The sequence below is a fragment of the Cryptomeria japonica genome, chromosome 9, assembly GCF_030272615.1.
Source record: "Cryptomeria japonica chromosome 9, Sugi_1.0, whole genome shotgun sequence".
In the NCBI taxonomy this organism is placed as follows: Eukaryota; Viridiplantae; Streptophyta; class Pinopsida; order Cupressales; family Cupressaceae; genus Cryptomeria; species Cryptomeria japonica.
Genome location: NC_081413.1, coordinates 315,662,553 through 315,689,037, shown reverse-complemented (window position 1 = coordinate 315,689,037; position 26,485 = coordinate 315,662,553). Strand labels below are relative to the sequence as shown.

The window sequence follows — 26,485 nt, the reverse complement described above, 5'->3', positions numbered from 1 at the left end:
GAGATGGAGTGTTTACAACCTTGACACCCCTGACTAGTGACAATGAAGGTCTACCTCTCTGCCTTCTAGAATCTGCAGATGGGAGCTCTACGAATTGGAAATTGCCTTTAGAAGATGCCCTTGTATGAATTCTGGGCATGAAATCAACAACCTGCCTGAGTGAGAGACTGGACTGGCAAGTAGAGACCTCAGAACCTGGGGGTTCCAGACTTCCGAAGTAGCGGACCTAGGAACTTCGAAACCTGGGGGTTCTGGGGTTGAGATGGCTTAGTGACTTCGGAATTCGCAACAGGTCATTTACAAGAGACTTGTCTTGTGAGCAGAGTCACCAAGTGCTTGAAGATGACTGCCTCTAAAGGCTGAGATGCCAAGAACAACATTGAATCCCTAGCATGTAAATCGAATGAAGTCCCACAGGGCGTGCCAAAAACTGTTATCACAAAAGCTTGCACCCTTGCTGAGCTATCAACTCAGCAACCCTGTGAAACATGGAAACAACCCCGAAGTGTGGGACCTTGCACAAGGGGGTTGAATCTTCGGAGAAGTTCAGCTTCCTTCTCAATCCAAGTGCAGGTGTTGAACCAACTCAACACTCCAAATCTTACTTCTAAACCTATCCTAACAGCTTGCAGAGGAAAAGGGAAGAGAGAAATGCTTAAAATGAAAGGAGATGATGCACCAAGATAAGAGATTGTTCCTCTCCCCACCCAAAATGGCACGAGGAATCAACTGAAATATCCAAGAGATGCACAAACTTTAGTTGCACGAGTGACCCAAACGCATTTATGGAGGTTAGAATTTGCTAAGTGTCAAGAGGGGAGAAGGATTCCCACAAGTCACACTCAGAAAAACAAGTTAACACGACATATATGGAGATAAGAGCCATGAAACATACACTTATGATGAAGGTAAGGAAACATACACAACATGCATAAGTTGAAGGAAGGCAAGAATGTAATTTCAATTCATTCAAAGGCCAAAGGCCAAACTTACAGTTGCATAAATGCAAAAATAATTACAAATCTTCAAGAGAAGAGAAAGAGCATAGGAAAGCTCAAGAAAACAGGGAGAGAACCCTTTACAATGAGGCTTAACAACCTTTATATAGAAAAAATGGTTACAAGGGTGATCATGACCTCTGCATGTTAGTCTGGAAGTGCAGGGAAGTGCATGCACTTGACTTGTACATGCAAGCAACCTAGCCATACCCACAAGGGGCGATCTTGAGAAGGTGGATTGACTAACCTTCCAAAGTCAGACGTGACATAAGTCACCAAGCATGGCCCCGTACCTCCCTTGATGGAAATCCTGCCAAAAACATTTAATGCACCCTTGTGGCTCCACAAAAGAAAGTGCACAAGTCACCAAAATTGTCGGAGCATTTAAAGTCTTGAGTGTCGATCACGCCATCCGGAAGTGTTGCCAGTCGAAAGGAAGTCCAGAGACTTCGGAACCTCGGGGCTCTGGAGTTCCGAGATAGAGAGAGGAAGAGAAGGAAAGGAACTTCGGAACCTCGGGGTTCTGGAGTTCCGGAGAGAAAAAGGGGAAGTGAGGAAGAGAATTTTGGAACCTCGGGGTTCCGAGGTTCCGAAGAAAAGAAGGAAGAAGGACTAGGAGGGAACCTCGGAACCTCGGGGTTTCGGAGTTCCAAGGAAGGGAAGGGAAGGGAACTTCAGAACCTTGGGGTTTCGGAGTTACGGGGAACTGCGCAAGGGAACTTTGGAACCTCGGGGTTCTGGAGTTCCGGGGAACTGCGCAAAGGAACTTCAAACCTCGGGGTTCCGAAGTTCCGGGGAAGAGAAAAGAAAGGAACTTCGGAACCTCGGGGTTCCGGAGTTCCGGGGAGAGAAGGAGAGGAACTTCAGAACCTCAGGGTTCCGGAGTTCCAGAGAAGGAAAAGCGAGAGAAGGGAAAGAGAAAGAAATTCGGAACCTCGGGGTTCCGGAGTTCCAGAGAAGGAGAACAGGAGAAGGCAAAGGGAAAAGAACTTCGGAACCTCGGGGTTTCGGAGTTCCGGGGAAGACAGAAAGAGAAGGAAAGGAACTTCCTCCGGACAAGGCAACACTTCATACTTCATATTGCTTTTCTCCTTGATCAATTGGGGCAACGCTGGTCCATGGAACATATATCTGATCAGTTCTCACTGATGGACCAAGGGTGTCATAAAATGACAACAGGTACTTAAATATATGCAAGGTGATCTTGATTAATATATATAAATCTGTTCTGCAACTTATAATATACTTTGATGCTGCTGTCCCTGATCTAACTTGAAAGAATATGCAATGAGATATCCAATCTGCAGAACTGAAGAGAGAATGCTGCTCTTTTTGATGCAATACTGTGTAATGTATGCTTCGAATCTCCTTCCTTGGATTATAGCAATAATGCTACTTGAGCTGTGTTTGAAACTTTGATATGACAATGGAATTATGCTGATAAACTTTCCTTTTCACCTATGTTGATGAAAGATGAATTGCTCTCTGAAATATAATTGACAAATATGCAATGTCTTGGTGCTATGCCTGATGTAGACTTTGAAATATGCAACCCGTTATGCCAAAGGCAATAATGCTCAAATGAGCAGATCCAAATAGGATACAATTAATAAACAGGATACAATTAATAAACAAAAACAATATTCGATGATTTTTCTGGAATGGTAGTTGATCCACTTTAATATCATAGAATACAAATAGATGAGTGACGACTCTTAGCGTGAACTCTTCATCATACCTTTTGGCTTATCTGCGTGCAATTGTTCTTTACAAAATGATACTCAAGGATAGTGAACAATTATATTTGGGTGGTAATGATATTATTTGCTTGGCCCTATACAATGATTGATTGTTTTAGGCTTTTAGCTAAGTCTTCCACTTTGCTCGTGTCATTTCCTAACCATGAGATTCCTATGTGGGTGAATGAACTAAGCTCCTCCTGCGATGCAAGACTTTATCCAAACCTTCGCTTCATGTTTGGTGTTAATCCATCCACCACTTCCCATTAATATATCGTGGCTACTTATTGAATTTGGTTGTATATCGCAGATATTCTTCAATCAGTAACTCCTGTGCCTCCATGAGAACTCAATAGAGTAGAAGCCTTGCTATATATTTTCTTCTGTATAAGAGAATTTCACATGGTCACGCTGGAGAACATTTCATATCTTGTTGTGATTGTTCATTGGATGGGAATCAATCATAGTCATAATCGCTGCTCTTACACATTTCCTATATCATCTCTGTCTCTTTGTTTAATTATTATTTGTAAAGGCAAATCGCCACCTTTGCAGTATATTGATTATCTTTTAATCTGCTGTCTAAGATTCTTGGTTGCTTCATATAATCAAACAAATTGATTTCTTTACCAACCACTACTTCTTATCGTTGCTTCTTTTCATTCTATATAATAACTGCCTCAATGTTGTCTAATACAATTGCTGCTTGGTGATCAATATGCCAAGTTTATTTGCTTGAGATCTTAAACTCTAATTACATGAATATATGAGTAGCCACTGACCACTTGGTCTTATTATGGATTTATTGCTTTAGTTTTTGCTCGTATCACACAGGTGCATAATGCTAGATTGATGTTATGTAAAGGATGGGACATCACAAAGTCCTTCTTGGACTTCTCCAACTCTCGGGCCATGACTTTCTATTGCTCCTCCAATTCTGCCAACCTGACATCCTTCCCTGCCAAGACAGTCTGTTGCTGCTCCAACTGCTACTCCAAGGCCATGTGACCTCCCACTCAAAGGTGGTAAGTTGTGTTTGTTGCACAAGCTGTTGCTGCACAAGTGCCATCTAAGAAGATAACTCCCTCCTCATAGTCTCCTGAGCAACCTCCACCTGGGCAAGTGCAAGTGCATTTATCTTCACCGTCTTTGCCTCTTCCAGTGAAGTGTGTGCTCTCTTCATCTGATTAAAATCTCGGAAGCAATTCTCCATAATTTAATCATTATATTAATGTGTTGAATAGATTCTATGGCTCTATGTTTGTGTTTGTTGTACGGATTGAAAAGGTAGCAGGTATTGTAGTTTTTTTATATGCTATAATACATCAGGAGGTCAAGGACACTAAGGTACAAAATAGATGGTTTTTGTCTTGGCACCATCACAGCATGGAATACAGTGAAAGAGGAAGGATAGGAATCAACCATGGTGTTGTATTCCCACCAGGGGTTGTAGGTCTCCCTATGGGGTGGGTCTCTAATAAACTATTAAGTGCTAATAACTTCTTTCATTGTACAGGTCAATGTTACATGGTTACAGATATGAATTCACGTGTACCTGATAATTCGTGTCTGTAAAACTCTAAGATTCCATGGAGAACTGCAAGTAATTCCATATTAACATGCTATAAATCAAATTTTGACCTGACACCTTAGTTATGTACAACAGTTAACAAGACTGTACACATTCATGATGGAATTAAGCAAGTCATCAGAAAACCATTTGAGAATGACATTGAGAGCAAATTCCTAGTCATGTTGGTAGTCTTAGATCAAGTCATTATTGTCACGTTATTAATGTCAATGGGATTATTCTCTAGTCAACTTGCAAAAATGCCTAGTCATGCTTTAATGTTTCAACTAACAACTCTTGAGATTGTTCGAGCTTGCATCATGCCAAGTGAAGATGAAAAAGTTCCTGACTGATGGAGGATGTTCAGCCAGTGAGACAAAAGAAAAAGAAATGGCAAAGGCTTGTGACTAAAATGATCAAAGTTTGGCAGACAGCTAAGCAAATTCCTCTAGTACTCCATTCAAGTGACAGATTGGCACAACTAGAAGTGGGGACAAGTCTTAGTTTTGGTGCACAATTTCAGTGGAAATGCCACAGGGAAAATGACAAGTAAGGTGGAAAACCTAGTCCAAAATGGTGCCAGGGGTCAAAAGGCGCCGAAGACAAGTGAAAGTTCCACCGATGCAAATGAGTTAAGTGAAAATTATAAGTCATAGTGCAACTTTGCTTCAGCAAAGCCAGTCCACAGTGGTGACAAAGAAGAGGCAGAGAGATGAGAAAATTGTGTTTTTCAAAACAGTTGAGTGAACGTCACAACTTTCAGCTGGCAATGCCAATAGAAAATGGTGACTAAAGTGGCAAATTTGATCCAAAACTGTGACAATGAAAAAGGAGATCAAAGAGTGAAGTTTATTGTCCTTTTGAGGTGGTGCAACCAAAGGAAAAGTGCACCACAAGTGGCTGCCCCCTAAGTGAATTGTGACCAGCATAAAAGACTAAAAGAAACAAGCTTAAATGAGTTGCATTTTTTAAATGGTTTTTCCATTACAAAATGGTGATCAGGGTGGCAGATTAATAATAAAGTGTGACTAGGAAATATTTTAAAAACATAAAAAATAGTTGCAACTTTTAGCTGCTGTAAACATTAGAACAGTGCAACTTAAACGGCAAAAATAATGTAAAACTTTGCCCAACTCAAGTAACTAAAAATACAAGAATAAGGTCATGTCTTTCATTTGGCATTACCATGTAAAAAGCACAACTAAGAAGTTAAGTCCACTGTGATCAAATCCAATGCCCTTTTTCAAGTTTAAAAAGAAAAAATCACTTGAAGCAATGGTACCATCAATCCTATTGGCCTATGAAAGGTAGAAAGCAGATTTAAAGAAAAGGAAGCCTATTTTAGGCTATTGAGGTAGTTTTTTGCCACTTTTCTAAACAATAGAGATAGGTTTTCTCTAAAGCACAACTTAAAAGAAATTAATTTACTATTATTTGATTCCTAAAAGCTTCTTCTAGAGAGTTTATAAGTAAGTGCCTTGAGCACATAAAGTGAAATGAGAGTTGATGCCAAACTTATGCTAGAGAAACTATCAGTCAAACTATGAAGTCAAAGTCTTTGTGTTCTGTTTAGTGAATGAATGTATATAAGTTAATGTTAAGCCTGTGCTGCAAAATCTTATGTTAAATTCATTGATTTTGTGTTTGTGATTCTGAGAATTAAATTGAATTGAGTAACTTTGTTAAGCTTCATATTGATGTTTGTTATTTATTAAAGTAAAAACTTTGTGTATACTGATACTCTTAGCAACTTGCTTTATGCAATTGTCTGATGTTTTTCCATTTAATCATTATATGTTGATGTAGAATGTTGGTCTCGCTTTTAGCCAATAGTTGGCATCTGTTGTTGTTATCCTGTTAAATCTTTGTTTACTGTCAGACACTAGTCTTTGTTTTAATCAATAGAAAGTTGTTTATGCACAAATTGATTATCCTCCTCAATCTGAAAATCTTGTTGCAGCGCTTGACTGTTGACAGTTTGGCATTTACATCCAAAGCAAAAACCTAGTCAATTTACAATTTACATTTAATGCAAAACCCACATGAAATCTCGTAGAATGTATATACTTGTAAATTCTGTTAGTTTTAAGTTTAGTCAGGTCTTAGGGAGTTTCCCTTTATAATTTGGAGAATAGAAAAATTAAAATGCTAAGACAAATAAGGTTCACTCTCGTTGGCACTTTAGTTCTTCTTCACTTATACCTTATGTTTTTCTAATATTTTGAAATTCCCATTTTTGCTTGTCTTGATGGTCATATCTCTTTTTATGGTTTTATGCATTCAGAATATTAGCAAATATGAATTGTGTTTTTCACATTCTAAGCCAAGCACTATTGTATTCTAAACGCAGGGTTTCCTTGGATTAAGTGGTGCTATACTTGTACAAATTTATCATATGGTGTACGAGGGTGATCAAAGTTCATATCTCTTCATGCTTCTTTGGTTGCCCACACTTGTGTCTGTACTGCTTATGTTTGTACTACGGATATATCCAACTCATGAAGATGATGGGAAGAAAACATTGGACTGGTTTTCTGCCATTGCAGTGATAGTTGCTTCTTACCTAACGGCAGCTATCATATTTGAGAATGTCTTGCTTATGGACTCCTTGAGTTATTTGATCATTTGTTTGGTTCTTATCATCATTCTGCTATCCCCTATGTTAGTGGCTATTAAGTCTGAACTTGATTTTTCTCCAGTTGTGCCTCTTTCTACACCACTATTAATTTCACAAGAAAACTACCCAGAAGAAATCCCCTGCCAAGCAGAAGTTGCAGAGAAAAGGCATCCAGAAAGTGTAGTTGGGTTTGATTCCGGTATTGCTGAGGTAGACTCCCAAAGAAAGCAAAGAGCTCTCCCATCAAGGAGTCTAATGTATTCTGAAATAAAACAGATCCAAGATGCAGAGATGTGCTCAGATGGTTCCAATGATGTACCTCAAGTAAATGGCGGGAATCTGAAAAGAGGACAAAACTTCAATCTCATTCAAGCAATGGGAACTGTAGATTTCTGGCTTCTTTTTGTATCAATGGCATGTGGCATGGGTTCAGGTCTTACTACAATCAACAATATGAGTCAGATAGGCTCATCTCTTGCTTACACATCTACAGAGATTAGCACGTTAGTGTCTTTGTGGAGCATATGGAATTTTCTGGGCCGTTTTGGAGCTGGTTTTGTATCTGAAACATTTTTGCACTCAAAAGGTTGTGCAAGGCCCATATTCATAGCCATAACCTTGCTAGTAATGAGTGGTGGGCATTTAATCATGGCATCAGGCCTGCCAGGTGCCCTGTATGCAGGTTCGGTAGTAATTGGTGTCTGCTATGGTTGTCAATGGTCTCTGATGCCTGCAACAACTTCAGAAATTTTCGGACTTAAACATTTTGGTACCTTATTCAACGCAATTGCCACTGCAAGTCCCATTGGTTCATATGTTCTTTCAGTAAAAGTTGCTGGTTATCTATATGATTCAGAGGCAGAGAAACAGAGACATTTAAAAATTGTGCATATTGTAGGTTTAGCTGAATCGTCAGAGCTAACATGCCATGGTTCACAATGCTTCAGACTAACTTTTCTTATCATGTCTGCAGTAAGTCTTTTGGGTTGCTTTATTGCACTGGCATTATATCAAAGGACCAGAAAGTTTTATGAAAGGGAAATATTTGAGAAAATTCATTCCCAGAGTTGCCCCACTGAAAAGTGATGTAATATTACTTGGGATGCGAAAGTGCCATTTTTAAGATTGAAGATTTCTCCCTTTAGAGCATTTTAATATAACTAGAGATGGTCCAACAACTTATATGGCAGTTGTACCCTGAGTAAGTTAAAATATATTTCCACTTTGGTGTTACAATATTTTCTATAGAATGGCAGGATTGTTCATTCTGTACTGGAATAAGAACAGCTGTATACAAAATTTTAAGAGAGATTTATTGACCAAAATATCGAGGACAGTTCTTATGAGGCAGAAGGTATGCAACTTTGAAGATTCATTCAGTTCCTTTTCTTTCAATCAAAATTGATAATTTCTGACACAATACTTGTTTTCACATCAGGATCTGCATTGGTATATTAAATAAGTGCCACCAGAATGCCGAAATGAGTTCGTGCAAGAAAGTGGGATGTATACAAAATAGAGAAAAATGGCTTGGATAAGTGACAGAACGATGGCATCAGGTCCATAAGAAGGTGCCAAAGTCTTGGAACAGAAACACAATTGAAAACATCCTGGCAAATTCCCAAAGCAGCAATGTTTAGAGCACTGTGAGAAAACTTTATTTTTATGTTTGGTATGTTGGTTGTGTTTATATGTTTTCTGTGGCACAGATGTCGATCATCATTTGCAGCTTGTAATTATCTGCCTTTTTTGCATCTGTCTTCGATGGGAATCATTGTTTAGACTGTGTGATGGTTTTACAAGTTGGAATTTTTTTTTCTCGCAATGTGTGTACATCCGACAATAATATATTTGGAAACAGGTATGCTTTTGGGGTCTAGATGGTGATCATGGGGTTAAATAATGATAATATGTTTGCAACCTTCTAAGCTGAAGCACATTTATTCATATTTTGTAGTTTTTTGTGAAGAAAATAAATGTTGTTTATGTAATATTGGCTTTAGATGTTTGTGAAAGATGTTTGTTTTAGCCCATCATGCAGAATCTCTATTCCTTCCCTGCTGGCATCAATTTTCCCTAAGGGCTAGTCACAAATCACCAGAGGCAACATCTAGTTCTTTAAAAATCACTTGTAGGAAAATAGTTATTGGTTAAACTTTAAAAAATACAAATATCCACTTGCAGTTAAATCATGCATTTGGATTAATGCAGAACGGTAATTTCGTCGGTAAGAAACTATTTTGTCATTGTTGGAAATAATATAATGAGCTCAAGTTTCAGTAAGCAAGAATTATTTTTTATCTTGCATGCATTTTCCTGATTTTCCTGTGGGTTTAAATACATACATGTTTTAATCTTCTTAGTCAAATAAATCCATCCGTTTACTGTTGTACCTTGTATCAAACACTGAAGCAGATAGAGAAATTCAAGCTTCATATGAGAATATCAATAGAAACACCTGGGAAATCATTTTGAGCTAAAAAAAATCAGAAATAACTGTGATTCTAACTGACAAAATAATTACTAATCTTGATGATTAGCTCTCTATATATTTTTTGATCCTAGAAATAGACTTACATTTTCATTAAATAATAAGACTCTTACAAAGCCATTTAATCATTAAACAACACTGGCATTAAAGAACTATATCTCATATTCCAAACGTAATGCACTCTATTTTTAGACTCTATATTTGATTAAAACTTTATGCACAATGACTGCATTTTCAAAAACAAGTAGGACTTGTTATCTATTTGATAAAATTCTTTGGCTATAATTCAAAAGATAAACTATATTAATTTTTATTTGTTGTGTGCAAATGTCATACTATTGAGAATTAATTGAAATGTGGTGTGTTTTTGTCTTTAGTTGGTAATTAAAGAAGTGTGGAGGTTGCTTTTCATATATTTAGTAGGTTTAAAATGGTGTTTTTACTTTCATAGATGGGCCAAACTACCTCTTGTGAAAGGTAATATGATAGGAACTGGTCTTGTTTTGGCAACTGAGTTTCAAGGAAGGAAAATTTTGGCTTCATCAAACTCAAGTTCAAAATTTGGAATTTCTTGAGTTGATTCAATGGAAGGAATCAAATTCAAGTTCAAATTTGAAGGTTTTTAGTTGATTTGTTGAATCTCTAGTGTAGCTTAAATCTAATGGGTAAATTAAAGTACAAAATATGTCATTTGGTTGTCATACTTTCCACGTTGGTCAATAAGAGGAGAATGTAAAAAAAAATGCAATGTAAAGTATTTCATGAAAGATTATTAACACAAAAATATACAAGATGATATACATGGGAAAAACTTTTTTAGTAAAAACTCTACTCCAAAACATGAACCATTTGTGTTATCAACAACAAAGGTTACAATACAATATTTAGGCGCACACACCCTTACAAGAGAATTAACATTTTAGTTGGAGCAATTTCGATTGCATAATGACACTTGCAAAAACTCCATGTGTCCTTCACCTTAAGTATCCAATAAATAGATAAAAACCAAAGAAAACCATTTGATGATTTTGGAAAACTATGTACTAACATCCAAGATATATGGTGTCCATAACTTGTTACAAATTCCAATGCCATTGTCCAAGATAGGTCTCTAGCTATGTTCAAGAAGATTGTTTTACATCTTGTCATGGTGTGTCATAACTTCTTATAAGTGACCACTTTAACTTATGACCACTTAAAGGCAACAATTGGAGCACACTCAATTAAAGCGAATAATATATATATATATATATAAAATGTGGGAGATACAAGTTTTTTGTGGTCCAAGACATATTTGGCCATTCTTTTCTCCTATGACAAGTTTTTATGCCAAGCTTTCTACATTATAGTTAAGAGCTTTGTGTTAGGACCCGGAGGCAACTGGGGGGGGGGGGGGGTGAATCAGTTGTCAATTAACTTCAACCCAAATATACTTTAACCAAACTTAATGCATGATACCAGTAAATCAAACTTAATGTCGGTAGACAGTTTAGCAGTTAATAATAGTACCGGTAAAGTTTAATGCATGAAACAGAAAGACAAATAACATACATAACACAGTTATTTGTATGTGGAAACCCTGTAAGGGGAAAAACCACGTTGGGAAACCTTACCCACAATCAGATGATGCTACTGCAGATAGCATGTGTGTACAAATGGGATCTGGACCAATCACAAAATGGGAGTCACACTGACTACAATTGGATGATTAAATCCAATGATAATGTACTGCTCAAAATAACATCTTCATATGCTGGATTCAGTAGCGGTTAAACTCTGATTGTCTTCCTCATACCTTCCTTGAATCTTCAAATGATGTCTGCGTGTATAGCTCTACTTATATTTGCATATATCTTATTACAATCCTTTTTCACACTTTTCTACTACATAATCTCACAAATGAGATCTTATATATATACCAAAACCTAAGACCAAATGTGTAGGTCGACTCATTAAGATATTACAATAAAATCAATTACCAATGAATCAATATGCGATGCATGATGTCAGCTCAATGCATTTACAACAATAACAAATCATCTCCATAACGTGTTGTGCTGATCTGGAATAGATAATGCTTGTCGGTCCATAACCTAGACCTATTTGCCGATAACAACAAATATGCAAACTCAATTGTACCAATAATCAAATCACCAAAACCAAGTGTCCAAACAGTGTCTTCGACATAACCAAGTAATCTCCAGATGATAATAGATCATCCTCAGTGCCGGTGAACAATATAACCTGTCGGTGAACCAGATACCGGTGACTGTGCATAAGTCACTGAACATGCCGGTGAACATAATCAAAGATCTCCAAAAGGATAAGTGTTCACCGACATGTTCAGTGACTCATGGGGTACCTATGGGTTAGGACCCGGAGGCAACTGGGGGGGGGGGGGGTGAATCAGTTGTCAATTAACTTCAACCCAAATATACTTTAACCAAACTTAATGCATGATACCAGTAAATCAAACTTAATGTCGGTAGACAGTTTAGCAGTTAATAATAGTATCGGTAAAGTTTAATGCATGAAACAGAAAGACAAATAACATACATAACACAGTTATTTGTATGTGGAAACCCTGTAAGGGGAAAAACCACGTTGGGAAACCTTACCCACAATCAGATGATGCTACTGCAGATAGCATGTGTGTACAAATGGGATCTGGACAAATCACAAAATGGGAGTCACACTGACTACAATTGGATGATTAAATCCAATGATAATGTATTGCTCAAAATAACATCTTCATATGCTGGATTCAGTACCGGTTAAACTCTGATTGTCTTCCTCATACCTTCCTTGAATCTTCAAATGATGTCTGCGTGTATAGCTCTGCTTATATTTGCATATATCTTATTACAATCCTTTTTCACACTTTTCTACTACATAATCTCACAAATGAGATCTTATATATATACCAAAACCTAAGACCAAATGTGTAGGTCGACTCATTAAGATATTACAATAAAATCAATTACCAATGAATCAATATGCGATGCATGATGTCAGCTCAATGCATTTACAACAATAACAAATCATCTCCATAACGTGTTGTGCTGATCTGGAATAGATAATGCTTGTCGGTCCATAACCTAGACCTATTTGCCGATAACAACAAATATGCAAACTCAATTGTACCAATAATCAAATCACCAAAACCAAGTGTCCAAACAGTGTCTTCGACATAACCAAGTAATCTCCAGATGATAATAGATCATCCTCAGTGCCGGTGAACAATATAACCTGCCGGTGAACCAGATACCGGTGACTGTGCATAAGTCACTGAACATGCCGGTGAACATAATCAAAGATCTCCACAAGGATAAGTGTTCACCGACATGTTCAGTGACTCATGGGGTACCTATGGGTGAAGGCCAAAATTGGCCATGTGTCCTTCCCTTAGGACTTGTTTAACCACCCAAAAAATTGGTTTTCCCAAGATGGACGAATTCCATCTATAGGAGTGCCATCCTTGGTAGGATAACCTTCTTGATGGGAGTAATCCCTCTTCTCCATTCCATTTCCCTTCTCTAGGTACCTAGGTTAGGGAGTGTGTAAGACCTAGGGAAGACCAATCCAATGGGGGATCCCTCACTCTGTCCAAGAGGTTGGAAGGAGTGAGAGATGCCTTCTTAGGCTAGGAATGGAAGCTTAATGAGCTAATCACCCACTCTCCATCCTTGGAGATTTTTGGAGAAATTTTTTGGAGGAAAACCAGTTTTAGGGATAGTAAATTTGGGGCTAAGTATTTGCAGAAAAAGATTGAGGATTGGGCAGCTCTTCATCAAGCTTTCCCCTAGATTTTCCTTGGCAGTTCAAGGTTGGTGTTACTTTTTCCCTTTTATGTAAATGTAAAAATGTTCTAGAATGCTTGAATGGAAGTTGTTGTAATTCTTTATTTGTGTTGTACTTGTAAAAATCTATGTGATTTCTTGCTTATTTCTGTTTTATGTATTGTTGTGCTTGGGGAGTGTTCAAGACCATCCTTTCCTTGTGAGGATAGATTGGTCTTGGGGGTGGAAGGAGCTTGACAACCCTTAGGGTGAGAGGCTCTCATTATGAGAGTGATCTCAAGGGTCTGTCCACGAGACCCTTGCTGCTTTTCTTTTGTGTTATTTCACTTGGGGGTCATAAGGGGAGCAAATATGACATGTTTGCCTTTTTGGGGGTCATAAGGGTGTAGGGGTTAAGGACGATTTTTGGTTATGCTTTCATGGATGCCATGAGTTGGCTGTAAGTTCTATCTAGCAGAATTCTCCCCTAGGGTACTTGGTCCACTTCCACCCTAGTAAGACATCACATTTTGTGATGGAGTTTCAGCTTGGGAAGGGATGTGTCTGTTGTGTTGATTTTCCCCTTTGCTTGTTGTGTTGCTTGGTTGTAACCCCATCTAGGTCTTGATTCTCCAAGCTCGGGGGTGGCTTCTAGTAAGCCTAGGCTGGGAGGTGAGCACCCCATGGTCATAGTCCTAAAATTCTGTATGCAGGTTGCTTGGAAAGGAGATTAGGAGTTGCAGATTTGTTTGGTTGCAAATTTTTATTCCGATGCAGAAAAGCAAAAAGAAATGATACCATGTTTTGTTGCAGAAAAATATTATAAAGAGCCTTATGTTGTTTTCTTTTATTTCTGTATAAAGAAATGTATTCTTTTATTCAAGTCCTCATCATTAAGAATGAGAGACTAGTTGGGTTATTTCACCCATTGTAAATGTGGACCTGGTATTCAAATATTCTATATGCAAAGTACATTTTATTTAAATTCTGAATATCTATTATGTTGCTGTAAATTGTATCAAATTTTGTCTCAAAAAAAAAAAGGAATTCTGTTGCCATGTTTATTTCTGTAAATTTAAGTAAAGGAAGGAAATGAAAAAAGAAGAATGCATTATGTTTGAGTATTTACTTGCAAAGTTTATTTACTGTTATTTTGTTACTTTTAACTTTGTTTAGGCATAGCTGAAAAAGAACTAGTATTTAAACATTGTTGTAGAAAACATGTTGCATAACTGTTTAAAAAAAAATAATAACTTCTGAATGCTGTATATTAAGATAAATCACACCTAGGAAATGAGATCTAAAATTAGTGAATGTGTCAGTATTTAACCCACTCCTGCAAGTTGTAAAACAAAAAAATATATATATCATGGACCTATGTGTTGCTGTAAAAAAAAAAAAGGGTTGCATGCTTATGTGTTAAAATTATTCAAAATAAGCTTCCTAACCCTATTAGGTTGATATATATATATATATCCCTGCATTTAAAAACATACTCAATGGATACCTTTAAAAAAAAAGATATATGTATATATTTTGGTCATGGTTATATATATATATATATATATATATATATATATATATATATATATATATATATATATATATATTAAATAAAAAATTTAAAAAAAAAAAAAAAAGAGAGGAAATTGGGGGTACCGGCCAAGCCACTGTATTTACACATAGTGGGGTGGCGTGGGAGGCACCGCACTATGTGTAGACACAGTGGAACGGCCACGACCGCCACTATGCTACACATAGTGAGTGACGCCCTGCCACTGTGTGTATACACAGTGGGCGGCGGTAATACCGTCCACCACTGTGTGTGCACACAGTGGGCGACGCTGTCCGCCACCGTGTGTACGCACAGTGGCGTCTCGGGGAGCCCATGCCACCACCTCCGCCCGTAGCCTTCGAAACCCCTCCGCCGTCTATGGCCGCCGTCCCCTAACCCGACCCCGTACCTGCACAGTCACACACACAAACCACAAAAAGAGAAGAAAAAAAAACTCTAACCCATTCGGGTAGGGTAAAATAAAAGAATATTTTGGTGCAACAAACCCTAACCCATTTCGGGTTAGGGTTTAATCTAAATTAAATAGAAGAGGAGAAATTAAAACAAAAGTGAGTAATAAATAGGAATGCAACCCTAACCCAATTTCGGGTTAGGGTTAGCATTTTATGAATAAGGGATTTCTTTATTTAAAAGAATTTTGAATTAGATATGGGAAATTTGAATTAAGTTTTAATATTTTAACTAATATTTAGGGTTATTTAAATAATTGAATTATTATATGCTTATATTCCTTAGAGAATTAAAATTTTAATATAGTTATTTCAAAAAGGTTTAAAATGAAGATTTAATGTAGTTAGATACACTATACACTTAATCAAATTAATTTATTTAATTAGTCAATAGATTATCCTCGATTTAATTGTGGACGTTAAGTTATATTTTAAATGGGGAAAATTTAAAAAGGGAAATTGTAAATTAATTTTATGAATCATAAGCCTTTGAGACCGGCATTGGCCAGATGAATTAAATCGCCAAAGTAAAAAGGTTAGGGAAATATTAAAATTTATTAGGATAAAACTGAATTTATTTGACTAATGACCTTGTGAAATTTGAGCCTATGACAGTTAGATTTAAAAAATGAAATTGGCGCGCAATCAATCAATTAATTTAAAAATTGAGAATTCCTTAGCATTGTTCGGTTAGAAATGAATTCGAAACGATTTAGGTATTTAAATAATCCGCGACTTTATTTAACGGTAGCTTAATTCTAAGAAAATTAATCTAACTAATTAAAATGCGACAACCCCCTCGAGAATAGTTAATCTTCATTAATTAACGCCGCTTATTTGATTTAGTTAATTCAATCCAACTTTAGAGAACAACTCTCTACACATCTTAGTTAAGACAACACTCTAATGATCTTTTTTAATGTAGACTATGTTATGAGTTATGTTGTTTAAAAAAATAAATTTGTTGTTCCGTTTTTGCCCAAAAGTTTGGGCACGATACAAAACCAATGCAACACATCCATAATACCACAATCTCCCCTTTTGGCATTGATGACAACATAAGATGGAAAAACCATCTAAGTGCCAAAAACCAAAAACCAAAAACCAACAATCTCCCAAAGAGATAATCAAAATACAGATACAAAGAGTAACAATCTCTCCCCAAAAGATAATGTGTTTTTTCATAGATATCTCCCCCCCTTTGACATCAAATGCCAAAGCAATACAAAACCAAATACAATCTGTTCATAGAACTTGTTACAAATACCAATTGTTATAACCAAATTTATTCCCCCTGAGAAGTAGCTCTCTTTCATCAAAGCTGGAAAAAGGTTTCTTTGTTAATTCTGCTGGGGTGATGCCATGCTCCAACTATCTAAGTTTCTACCAGTGAGGGTATAACTCCAAGTTGTTAGTTTAGATATTCAAAAGTTTCCTTAGGCAAAGACTTAGTAAAGATATCTGCAATCTGCTCTTTAGTATTCACATAAACCAATTTCACTTCTTTTGCTTCAACATTCTCTTTCATAAAATTGAATTTTAGATATTCAAAAGTTTCCTTAGGCAAAGGCTTAGTAAAGATATCTGCAATTTGCTCTTTAGTATTCACATAAACCAATTTCATTTCTTTTGCTTCAACATTCTCTTTCAGAAAATTGAATTTGATAGAAACATGTTTAGTTTTAGAGTGAAATACCAGATTCTTTGATATATCAATTGCTACCATATTATCACAGTAAATGATTATAGGTTCTTTACATTTTACCTTTGTTTAGTTTTAGAGTGAAATGCCAGATTCTTTGATATATCAATTGCTGTCATATTATCATAGTAAATGATTATAGGTTCTTTACATTTTACCTTTATGTCCTTCAACATTTTCTTAATCCATAATACTTGTGTACAATTAGTTGTTGCTGCAACATATTCTAATTCTGCTGTTGATAGTGATGTACAACTTTGTTTCTTGCTCAATCATGAAATTAGTTTGCTGCCAAGAAAAAATGCTCTGTCGGTGGTGCTTTTTCTGTCATCTACATCTCCTACCCAATTTGCATCTGTTTATACACATAAATCAAAATTTTCATCTTTAGGAAACCATAAGCCAAGATTTGTTGTGCCTTCTAGGTACCGAAAAATCTCTTTTACTGCTGATTCATGATTTCCTTTAGGATTATGCTGAAATCTTGAAACAATACATGTTGCATTCATAATATCAGGTCTTGTTTGTGTCAAATACAGTAAACCTCCTATCATAGACTTGTATCTTGTTGGACTAATAGGTGCTGATTCATCCTTCAATGATAGTTTGCCAGTTGTAGTCATAGGTGTACTTACCGGTTTAGAGTTTTCCATGCCAAATTTCTTAAGTAATTCCTTCAAGCACTTTGATTGATTTATGAATATACCTTTATCAGTCTGTGAAATCTGCAATCCTAAAAAGAATTTTATCTCTCCAATCAGAGACATTTCAAATTCTTCCTGCATCTTATTAGAAAAGTCTTTACACAATCCATATTCTCCTCCAAAAATGATATCATCAACAAAAACTTCAATAACCAAGATGTCATCATTAGTCACTTTGTAATATAAGTTGCTGTCAACATTACCTTTAGTGTAACCAAGCTTCAAAAGATATTTGTCTAATCTAGCATACTAAGCTCTAGGAGCTTGCTTCAATCCATATAAAGCTTTCCTTAACCTGCAAGCCATATATTTGTCACCTGTCAAAGAAAATCCATCAGGTTGTTCAATGTAAACTCCCTCTTCAAGATCACCATTCAGAAATGCACATTTAACATCCATTTGATATACTTTATAGTTCTTGTGTGCTGCAAAAGCTAAGAATAATTTGACTGCCTCAATTCTAGTTACCGGTGCAAAGGTTTCATTATAATCAATTCCTTCTTTCTGTGAATATCCCTTACACATTAATCTTTCTTTGTTTCTGATTACCTTACCATCTTCATTAAGTTTATTTCTGAATACCCATTTAGTTTCAATTACATTTTTTGTTTTCAGGTCGGGGAACCAATGTCCATGTGTTATTCTTTTCAATTTGTTTTAATTCATCTTCCATAGCCTTAATCCAATGTTTATCTTCACATGCCTCATTAATAGTTGTTGGTTCAATTTGAGAAATTAAACATACCTCTTCATTTGCCAATCTTCCTCTAGTCATAACTCCTTGATACTTATTCCCAATTATCTGACTTTAAGAGTGATTCAATCTTTACATATCGGGGTGTTTTTTTTTGCTGTTGTTCTTCAGTCACTGTGGAATTCTTAGATGATGCCGGTGTGACTGGATCAACATTTTGTACCGGTGTACTCATAGTAGGTTCATTTGTGATTATCTCAACTGCCGGTTCAGAGTCTATAGACCTTCTAAACTGTTAATCAATCTTCACATTTGTACTTTTAATGATTTTCTGCAATCTCTTATTAAAACATCTATATGCCTTGCTCTTAGATGAATAACCAAGAAATATTCCTTCATCACTTCTAAGATCAAATTTGCCAATATAATCATCTCTCCTAATATAACATTTGCTTCCAAATATTCTAAAATATTTAAGAGTAGGAGTATTACCAAACCATAGTTCATGAGGGGTCTTACCGGTTTCACCTTTGATGTGAACTCTGTTGAATGTATAAACAGCTGAATTGACTGCTTCTCTCCAATACACATGAGGTAGGTTTGCTTCTGATATCATACTTCTAGTTACATCCAAAATAGTTGTGTTCTTCCCTTCCACAGCTCCATTTTGCTGGGGCGTCTGAGGTGCTGATAATTGTCTTCTGATTCCATTCACTTCACATAATGTATTGAATTCCTTAGATGTGAATTCACCTCCTTGATCGGATCTCAAACATTTGATTTTCTTACCGGTTTCATTCTCTACCATGACCTTGAATAGTTTGAATTTCCCAAAAGCTTCTGATTTCTCCTCGAGAAAAGTAACCCAACACATTCTAGGATAACCATCAATGATTAGCATAAAATATCTATCTCCTTGTAAACTTCTTGTTCTTGCTGGACCACATAAATCAGTATGAATTAAGTCAAGAACATTATTGGTTTTTTCTGGAATACTCTTAAAAGTTTCTCTAACTTGCTTTCCAAATTGACATTCCTTACATACCGGATTGTGAGGTTTAACAATCTTAGGTAAATCCCTTACTGCCTTAGTTGTACTGATTTTTATAATGCAATCAAAATTTACATGACAAAGTCTCTTATGCCATAACCAACTTTCATCAATATGTGCAATCAAGCATGTCTTCTCATTGTTATTCAAATGAAAGATATTACCTCTAGTCTGATTACCAGTTGCAATTTCCAAACCAGTTCTATTCATGATTTTTCATTTACCATTCTTGAATTGTAATTGAAATCCCTTTTCAACTAATTGACCTCTGGCTCCTTCTCAGTAATTGCTAAGATTATGCTTCAAACCTTCAACATAGTAAACATTATTAGTATTGTGCTTACCATCAAAAGATATAGTCCCTTTTCCTCTGATCAAACAAGCTTTGTCATCTCCAAATCTTACTAGACCTCCATTGTATTCCTGAAAGGTTAAGAATTTACTCTTATCACTAGTCATATGATGTGAACATTTGGAATCAATGATCTATTCATCCTTTTCTTCAATTTTAGCTGCGAGGGCCTGCTCTGCCAGTTGAACAGTAGGTGTCGGTTGATCTTCTGTTATTGCAACAAAAGCCCATCCATTGTCTGTCAGTTCTTCATAAAAATCATCAGTAACTCCTTCATTAGCATAGTAACATGATTTGTCTCTATTCTTCTTAAATCTGTACCTTTGATATTCAGGGTTAGGCTTATATGTTCTTTAGCTTCTTCTTTCAATCTTGCATGTCTATCAGGACACCTAGATGCCATATAACCAATTTTATTGCAATTAAAACATTTAAATGGTGCTTTACCTCCATACTTACTTCCAACTGGACCTTTAGGCATTTTCCTTGCAAATAGTGCTTCAAGCTTTCAAGTTCTTCATTCTCTCTTTTGATTTCTTCAAGTTCTCTAGCATAGAGTGCTTTCCAATCAGATTTTTCAGATGATGATGATGCTGCAGATGATGAAGCTTTGAAAGCCAAATCTATCTTAATTGTAGTAATAGGACCAAATTCCTCAAGTTCAAAAGCTAAAATTTTTCCAACCAAAGTATCTCTAGATACTGATGCATTCAACATTGTTCTCAATTCATTAATAGCAGTTACTTTCATTTTGTATGCCGATGGCAAAGCTCTTAAAACTTTAGATACAATTTCATCTTCACTTAAGGATGCTCCACAACATTGTATACCCAAAATAATTTCATTAACTCTTTCCATAAAAGCAGAAATCCTTTCATCTTCTTGCATTTTCAGATTTTCATACTTGACCTGGAAGCATTCCAGTTTTGCAATTTTGATAGTGGTATCACTTTCATTCAATGTCTCCAATTTATCCCAACTAGCTTTAGCAGTAGATTGGTTTGATAATCCCATGATTTGCTGATCTGACAATGCGCTCAAAAGTTCTTCTCTTGCTTTCCAATCATTCTCCTGATCTTTAGCCAAGGTTGGTGGATTAGGTTGACTTTGTGTAGGACCAACATAGCCATTCTTTGTAACATCCCATATGTCTTTTCCAATGCAATTCAGATGAGTCTCCATTTTGATCTTCCATATACCATAGTTGGTTCCATCAAGTTTCGAACTATCCTTCCTGAAATAGTTAGTAGACATAAGATCTCCTCAAGTTGTTAAACTTCTGCAAAAAGAGGACTAGGCTCTGATACCAATTGTTAGGATCCAGAGGCAACTGAGAGGGGGGGAGGGGGGGTGAATCAATTGCCAATTAACTTCAACCCAAAAATACTTTAACCAAACTTAATGCCGATAGATAGTTTACCAGTTAATAACAGTACCGGTAAAGTTTAATGGATGAAACAGAAAGACAAATAACATACACAACACATAACATAGTTATTTGTATGTGGAAACCTTGTAAGGGGAAAAACCACGATGGGAAACCTTACCCACAATCAGATGATACTACTGCAGATAGTATGTGTGTACAAATGGGGTATGCGCATGCAGGAAGGCCAATTTCCTAGAGCTCACTGCTCAATCACAAAATGGGAGTCACACTGACTACAATTGGATGATTAAATCCAATGATAATGTACTGCTCAAAATAGCATCTTCATATGCTGGATTCAATACCGGTTAAGCTCTGATTGTCTTCCTCATACCTTCCTTGAATCTTCAAATGATGTCTGCGTGTATAAATCTATTTATATTCGCATATACCTTATTACAATCCTTTTTCACACCTCTCTACTACATAATCTCACAAATAAGATCTTACATATATACCAAAACCTAAGACCAAATGTGTAGGTCGTCTCACTAAGATATTACAATAAAATCAATTACCAATGAATCAATATGTGATGCACGATGTCAACTCAATGCATTTACAACAATAACAAATCATCTCCATAACGTGTCATGCTGATCTGGAATAGATAATGCTTGCCGGTCCATAGCCTAGACCTATTTGCCGATAACAACAAATATGCAAACTCAATTGTACCAATAATCAAATCACCAAAACCAAGTGTCCAAACAGTGTTTTCGACATAACCAAGTAATCTCCAGATGATAACAGATCATCCTCAATGCCGGTGAATAATATAACCTGCCGGTGAACCAGATACCGGTGACTGTGCATAAGTCACTGAACACGCCGGTGAACATAATCAAAGATCTCCACAAGGATAAGTGTTGACAAGCATTGACATCAATGACAAAACCAATGCAACACATCCATAATACCAACACTTTGCTGAAATTTGAAAGTCACCAAGAAGGCATTGATTTGTCTTACTCCAAGACTAGGTTGCAAGTAGGAAAAAAGTATAGCCTTGTTCCTGAATGTCTTGTTGGAAGGAAACTAGAGATCCTATAGTAAAATTATAATACATGGACGCAATGTATTTTGAATATTTTCAAGTACAAATGTTTAACCAATATTGTCCTTGGTAGATATTTCCATCTAGACACTATGGGTGAAGACTAAGACAAATTTGATGAGTGATAGAGAAGCAATCATATTGTTGGAGAGAAGACTCCATAGCTAGGAACACAAACAACAATATAGCCTTCACAAGAAGAACAAAATATTTCACAAAAAATGGATGATTGTATTGAGATGCTTAGCAATGTACAATGAGCCTTCTTATAAAGCAAAATGCTAGAGGTGAGAGAACATAAGATAATGACGTGTCTCAATAAGATGAGAGGGTAGGTAGAGAGTAGGTAATATCCAACTATCCCACTACAAATATCAATGCACTTAGGAAACACTAAATGCAAGTCTAAAATGATAATGGCGTAAGTAAAAATAAGTATAGAGTAAAATACAATAAATAATATTTACTCCAACACCCCCTCTTAAGTGTAACTTAGGGAGTAGATTATTATTGCAAGATGGGTCCCAGTTACAAAACAATTTTAGGTACCCATGTACAATGCAAATGCAATGCAATGAAATGAGATGATATCTCTCACAAACGAAGAAAAAAGGAGAAAACCAAATGAGAGAAAAATCCTCTCCAAAAGAGAGAAAAGAAACAAGATGCATGGATGGAGTGTAACATGCCACTAATTCTATACTTAAAGAAAGTAGTTTACTAACTATAACAAAATAAAATATTGAGCTTTCTCAATAAACTTTAACTACTTTAGATGAAAATGAAAATTAGCTAACTAACTAACTATTATTCATCATATAAAGAATCTAACTAATTCATCTAAAAATAAGTTAATCTTTTAATGAACAATACTGTGAAACATATATCCTTATACTATTCAATATGAAAAAGAATTCATATTGATAACTTTCATTTTCAAAGGAAGATATAAATTTTTAGAGATTACAATCATTCAGCTTTCCAACTAAATTCTTCTGTAACAAGCCTCAACTTAGTCTGAAAGAGGGAGAGCATCATCAAGGGATTTTACTCCCAACCTTAGACTTGGCAATCCCCCACACCTTCCAATTGGAAGTGGCCCCACCCTTCATGAGGGTGAAAACTAAGGACTAGATCTAGTTGCCATCTTGCCATTTGAGCCTAGTGTTTAAAAAACACACATATAATTGATCACACTCTATAGGTACCCCAACTAGTATGACTATCTGACTAGTAGGTGTATCTGGCTTATGTGAATTGATGGTCACATGCATAGAAAAATGCCACCTTGACCAAGGTTTCAATTACGCAAGCACTCTATACGTACTGTCAGTATTCACCACCCATACTCAACTTGTACAAATAGAGGTTCAACTGACTCTTTGGTTACAAACTACTAAGAGTTTTCAATTGTATGATGTTTACTGACATATAACGACCATTAACGACCTTCTAGAGAATGTGATGATACCAAAAACCAACTGTTTAACAACCTTCTGACAAGTTAACAATTTTATCTTGCCTCCTAGGCAATCTTCACGAATGGTTGTAGTTTTCTTATTCAACTAAACAGAGACATTATTATAATTTAATAACCTTCACAATTTCAATTATTCATTCTTGTTTATAAATGTGTATAATCATGCCAATGTTTGCTTCTATTAATGCATTTAATGAAGTAAAGATTCTTTCTTTCAGATCTCGTTGTTATGAAATCTGACTACACTCTGTTTTTATCCCTAATACGCATTGACTCAAATTTGAACATTTTTCTGTTCAACTTAAAGTTACTTGTTTATAATGATAGGGTACATATGTTTGACTTATATGCTTACTCTACCACATCGGCTAACTTCTTTATAGATAAGTGGCTCATTCTTTTCATTCTTTAGTTTTAGTATTTAAATACTTAAACAATGACTGTTATAAAACATCATTATGAAAGTCGAATTGAGACTTAACAATGCTATTTCATGATTCAAAATCATAATCAATTTGTAAGCTAATCGATACTTGATAGCTTGATAGAAACAATTCTTTTTTTACTATGAATTCTTTAAAGATTAGAATGAGAACATACCTGTGATTGGTGATGAATAAGTAAGAATGTCACTTACACTCTCGAACCCACTTTCTAGTGTTTACAATGTGATGATTCTTTAACACCAAGGATGTAATGCAATGATACCTATGATCATTGATTGAATGCAATGATTGCTTATGTTCTCAAAATGCAAGAATCTCTTTATGAACACAGACAAAAAGTATAATGCTATGGTCACAAAATGCAATGATCTCTTAATGATCATAGACAAAATGAATAATTTTGATGATCATAGACAAAAATAATAATTTCCAAGAAAGTGTTCGTAAATGATCTCCAATATATGATTGATTCAGTCTCTGTTCAAGTTGCTCAAGAGGCAGATCGAATGGGAATTCATGCGGCAATACCATGCTGCATCATATCTACTATCTAGAATGGGTAACTTTAGCTATTCAAAACTTGATAATGATCATGCCCTCCTTCTAGCGCCATTTTATGTTGGTGTTTGTTTTATCATCTAACAAGCATTAGAATAAGATACCCAAAGGTATTCTATCCTCTCCTGAAAAATCACTATTGATTCCAAGGTCTATATGTGCGAACAAACAACTTTAATGAAATAGCTAGTTGGGTAGTGTATGCTGAAAATCTCAAGGGGGACTTACGTTAACAAGTCTCTTTCAAGTTTTTGGACTTAGATAGATTTATCAATTTTAGGCTCTTTCATTTTTTTTGGATTTTTTGATATTTAGACTTCCAAAAAGGGAAAACGGGATAGGGCTAAAAAGGTTGATCTAAACCTATGAATTCTGGAGATGATATTAACTGTGTGTTCTCGGGAAACTGCACTTTGCTTCGCCACACTGAGGACAACTACACAAAGCAAGTGCAATCTTCAAAGGGTTGTGTTTATGATCGAAATGTTGGCATGCATAGAGGATAGGCTCAGACTAACTTTGCACAGTGAAATGGAAATCATCCATTCACCAAAAGTATGAGCAGAGATACACTATCAATTAACACTTATCAAATCCTTCATTCAATTCTAACAACATGAAAGAAAATCTAAATTAACTTTAACTAATGTGTTGAGGAAATTGAAACCATGCTAATTACTCAAATAACAAAGATTACAAAGCCTTAAGAGAAAGTGCACATCCAATATATTATTTGAAAATATGACCTTCACGCAACAATATATCAAAAACCCCACACTCTCCAAATGAGAGGAGGTAGCCTTATATAGTTTTTCAGAAAATAATGAACGACCGAGATCAAACAATGATCAAGGGCTTAGATTGAAAGTTGTAAACCCTAATTAGGGTTTCTCAAGACTCTATCAGTTTGAAAGAATGAGAACATGACAAGTGGCACAACTGCTATTGTCACTGAGGTGAGTGTCCAGTTTCCCCTTTTGCAGATTCAATGTAACTGGACACGATGAGCCTAACCTCTTCCATAGTGACACTTGGTAGGTTACTAATTTGGAAGTTGATAATGTCCACATCATTAGTACACATGGCGAGGATGCCTTCCCACTCAACTTCCTGGACAAGAAAGTTCTTGTCAATGAGGAGAAAACTTGCAATCCTTGAGAGATAGCCCTTATCAATCATCCCCGAGTCTTTGAAACAAATCGACTGAATTCTGGCTCTCAGGTTCTCTGCCTGCAAGTGTTTTTCTTGTATACCCTATTTCTTCCAGATCACTGATGCTACACGAAACACATTACTCAAAATCTCTCTGACACTTTCCTCTGTCTCAAAACACTTAGTTTCGGATTTCTTCAAGACTTCAATCTTGGTGACCAAAGCATAATACCAAGTGTTAAAATCATACCTATCTCCAGCTTATATGACACCTGCATCTACCAAGCTTCGCTTTGACAGACCTCATATAATCGTCAATTGTGGAAGTATTTCATCTTGGATTTCTTCAACATCTTCCCAGTTTGCAGCTAAGTCCTGAATTCTGCTGACCAATGAAGAAGCCGACTCATGTGCTGATACCAAATTTTCCACAATTATGTTAGCACGTGTCAAAGCATCTGAGATCCATTCCTTAGCTTGTGTGAATGTGCCCTTTATGTCCTCATAATCTTTCATTGACTCTTGTTGAAGAGGTTGTGGAGGGGTGACTGTTATCTCATGGTTGAGTGTCCTAGTTAGATGGAGAACATATTTCCTCCATTGTTGATTCTCTTCCTCAACCTTCTTTCTTTTTTCCTTCT

General features: G+C 36.0%; 1 protein-coding gene across 1 annotated transcript in view; it reads left to right on the top strand.

Moving 5' to 3' along the window:
• LOC131029759 (protein NUCLEAR FUSION DEFECTIVE 4) overlaps positions 1-8,801 on the top strand; it is a 65,382-nt gene extending 56,581 nt beyond the window's left edge. Inside the window, exons 2-3 of the mRNA XM_057960408.1 lie at positions 6,658-8,278; positions 8,363-8,801. Of these exons, the coding sequence (XP_057816391.1) occupies positions 6,658-8,010 (1,353 nt within the window). The 3' untranslated portion in view covers positions 8,011-8,278; positions 8,363-8,801. The remainder of the gene's footprint in view (positions 1-6,657; positions 8,279-8,362) is intronic.
• The last annotated feature ends 17,684 nt before the right edge of the window (positions 8,802-26,485 follow it).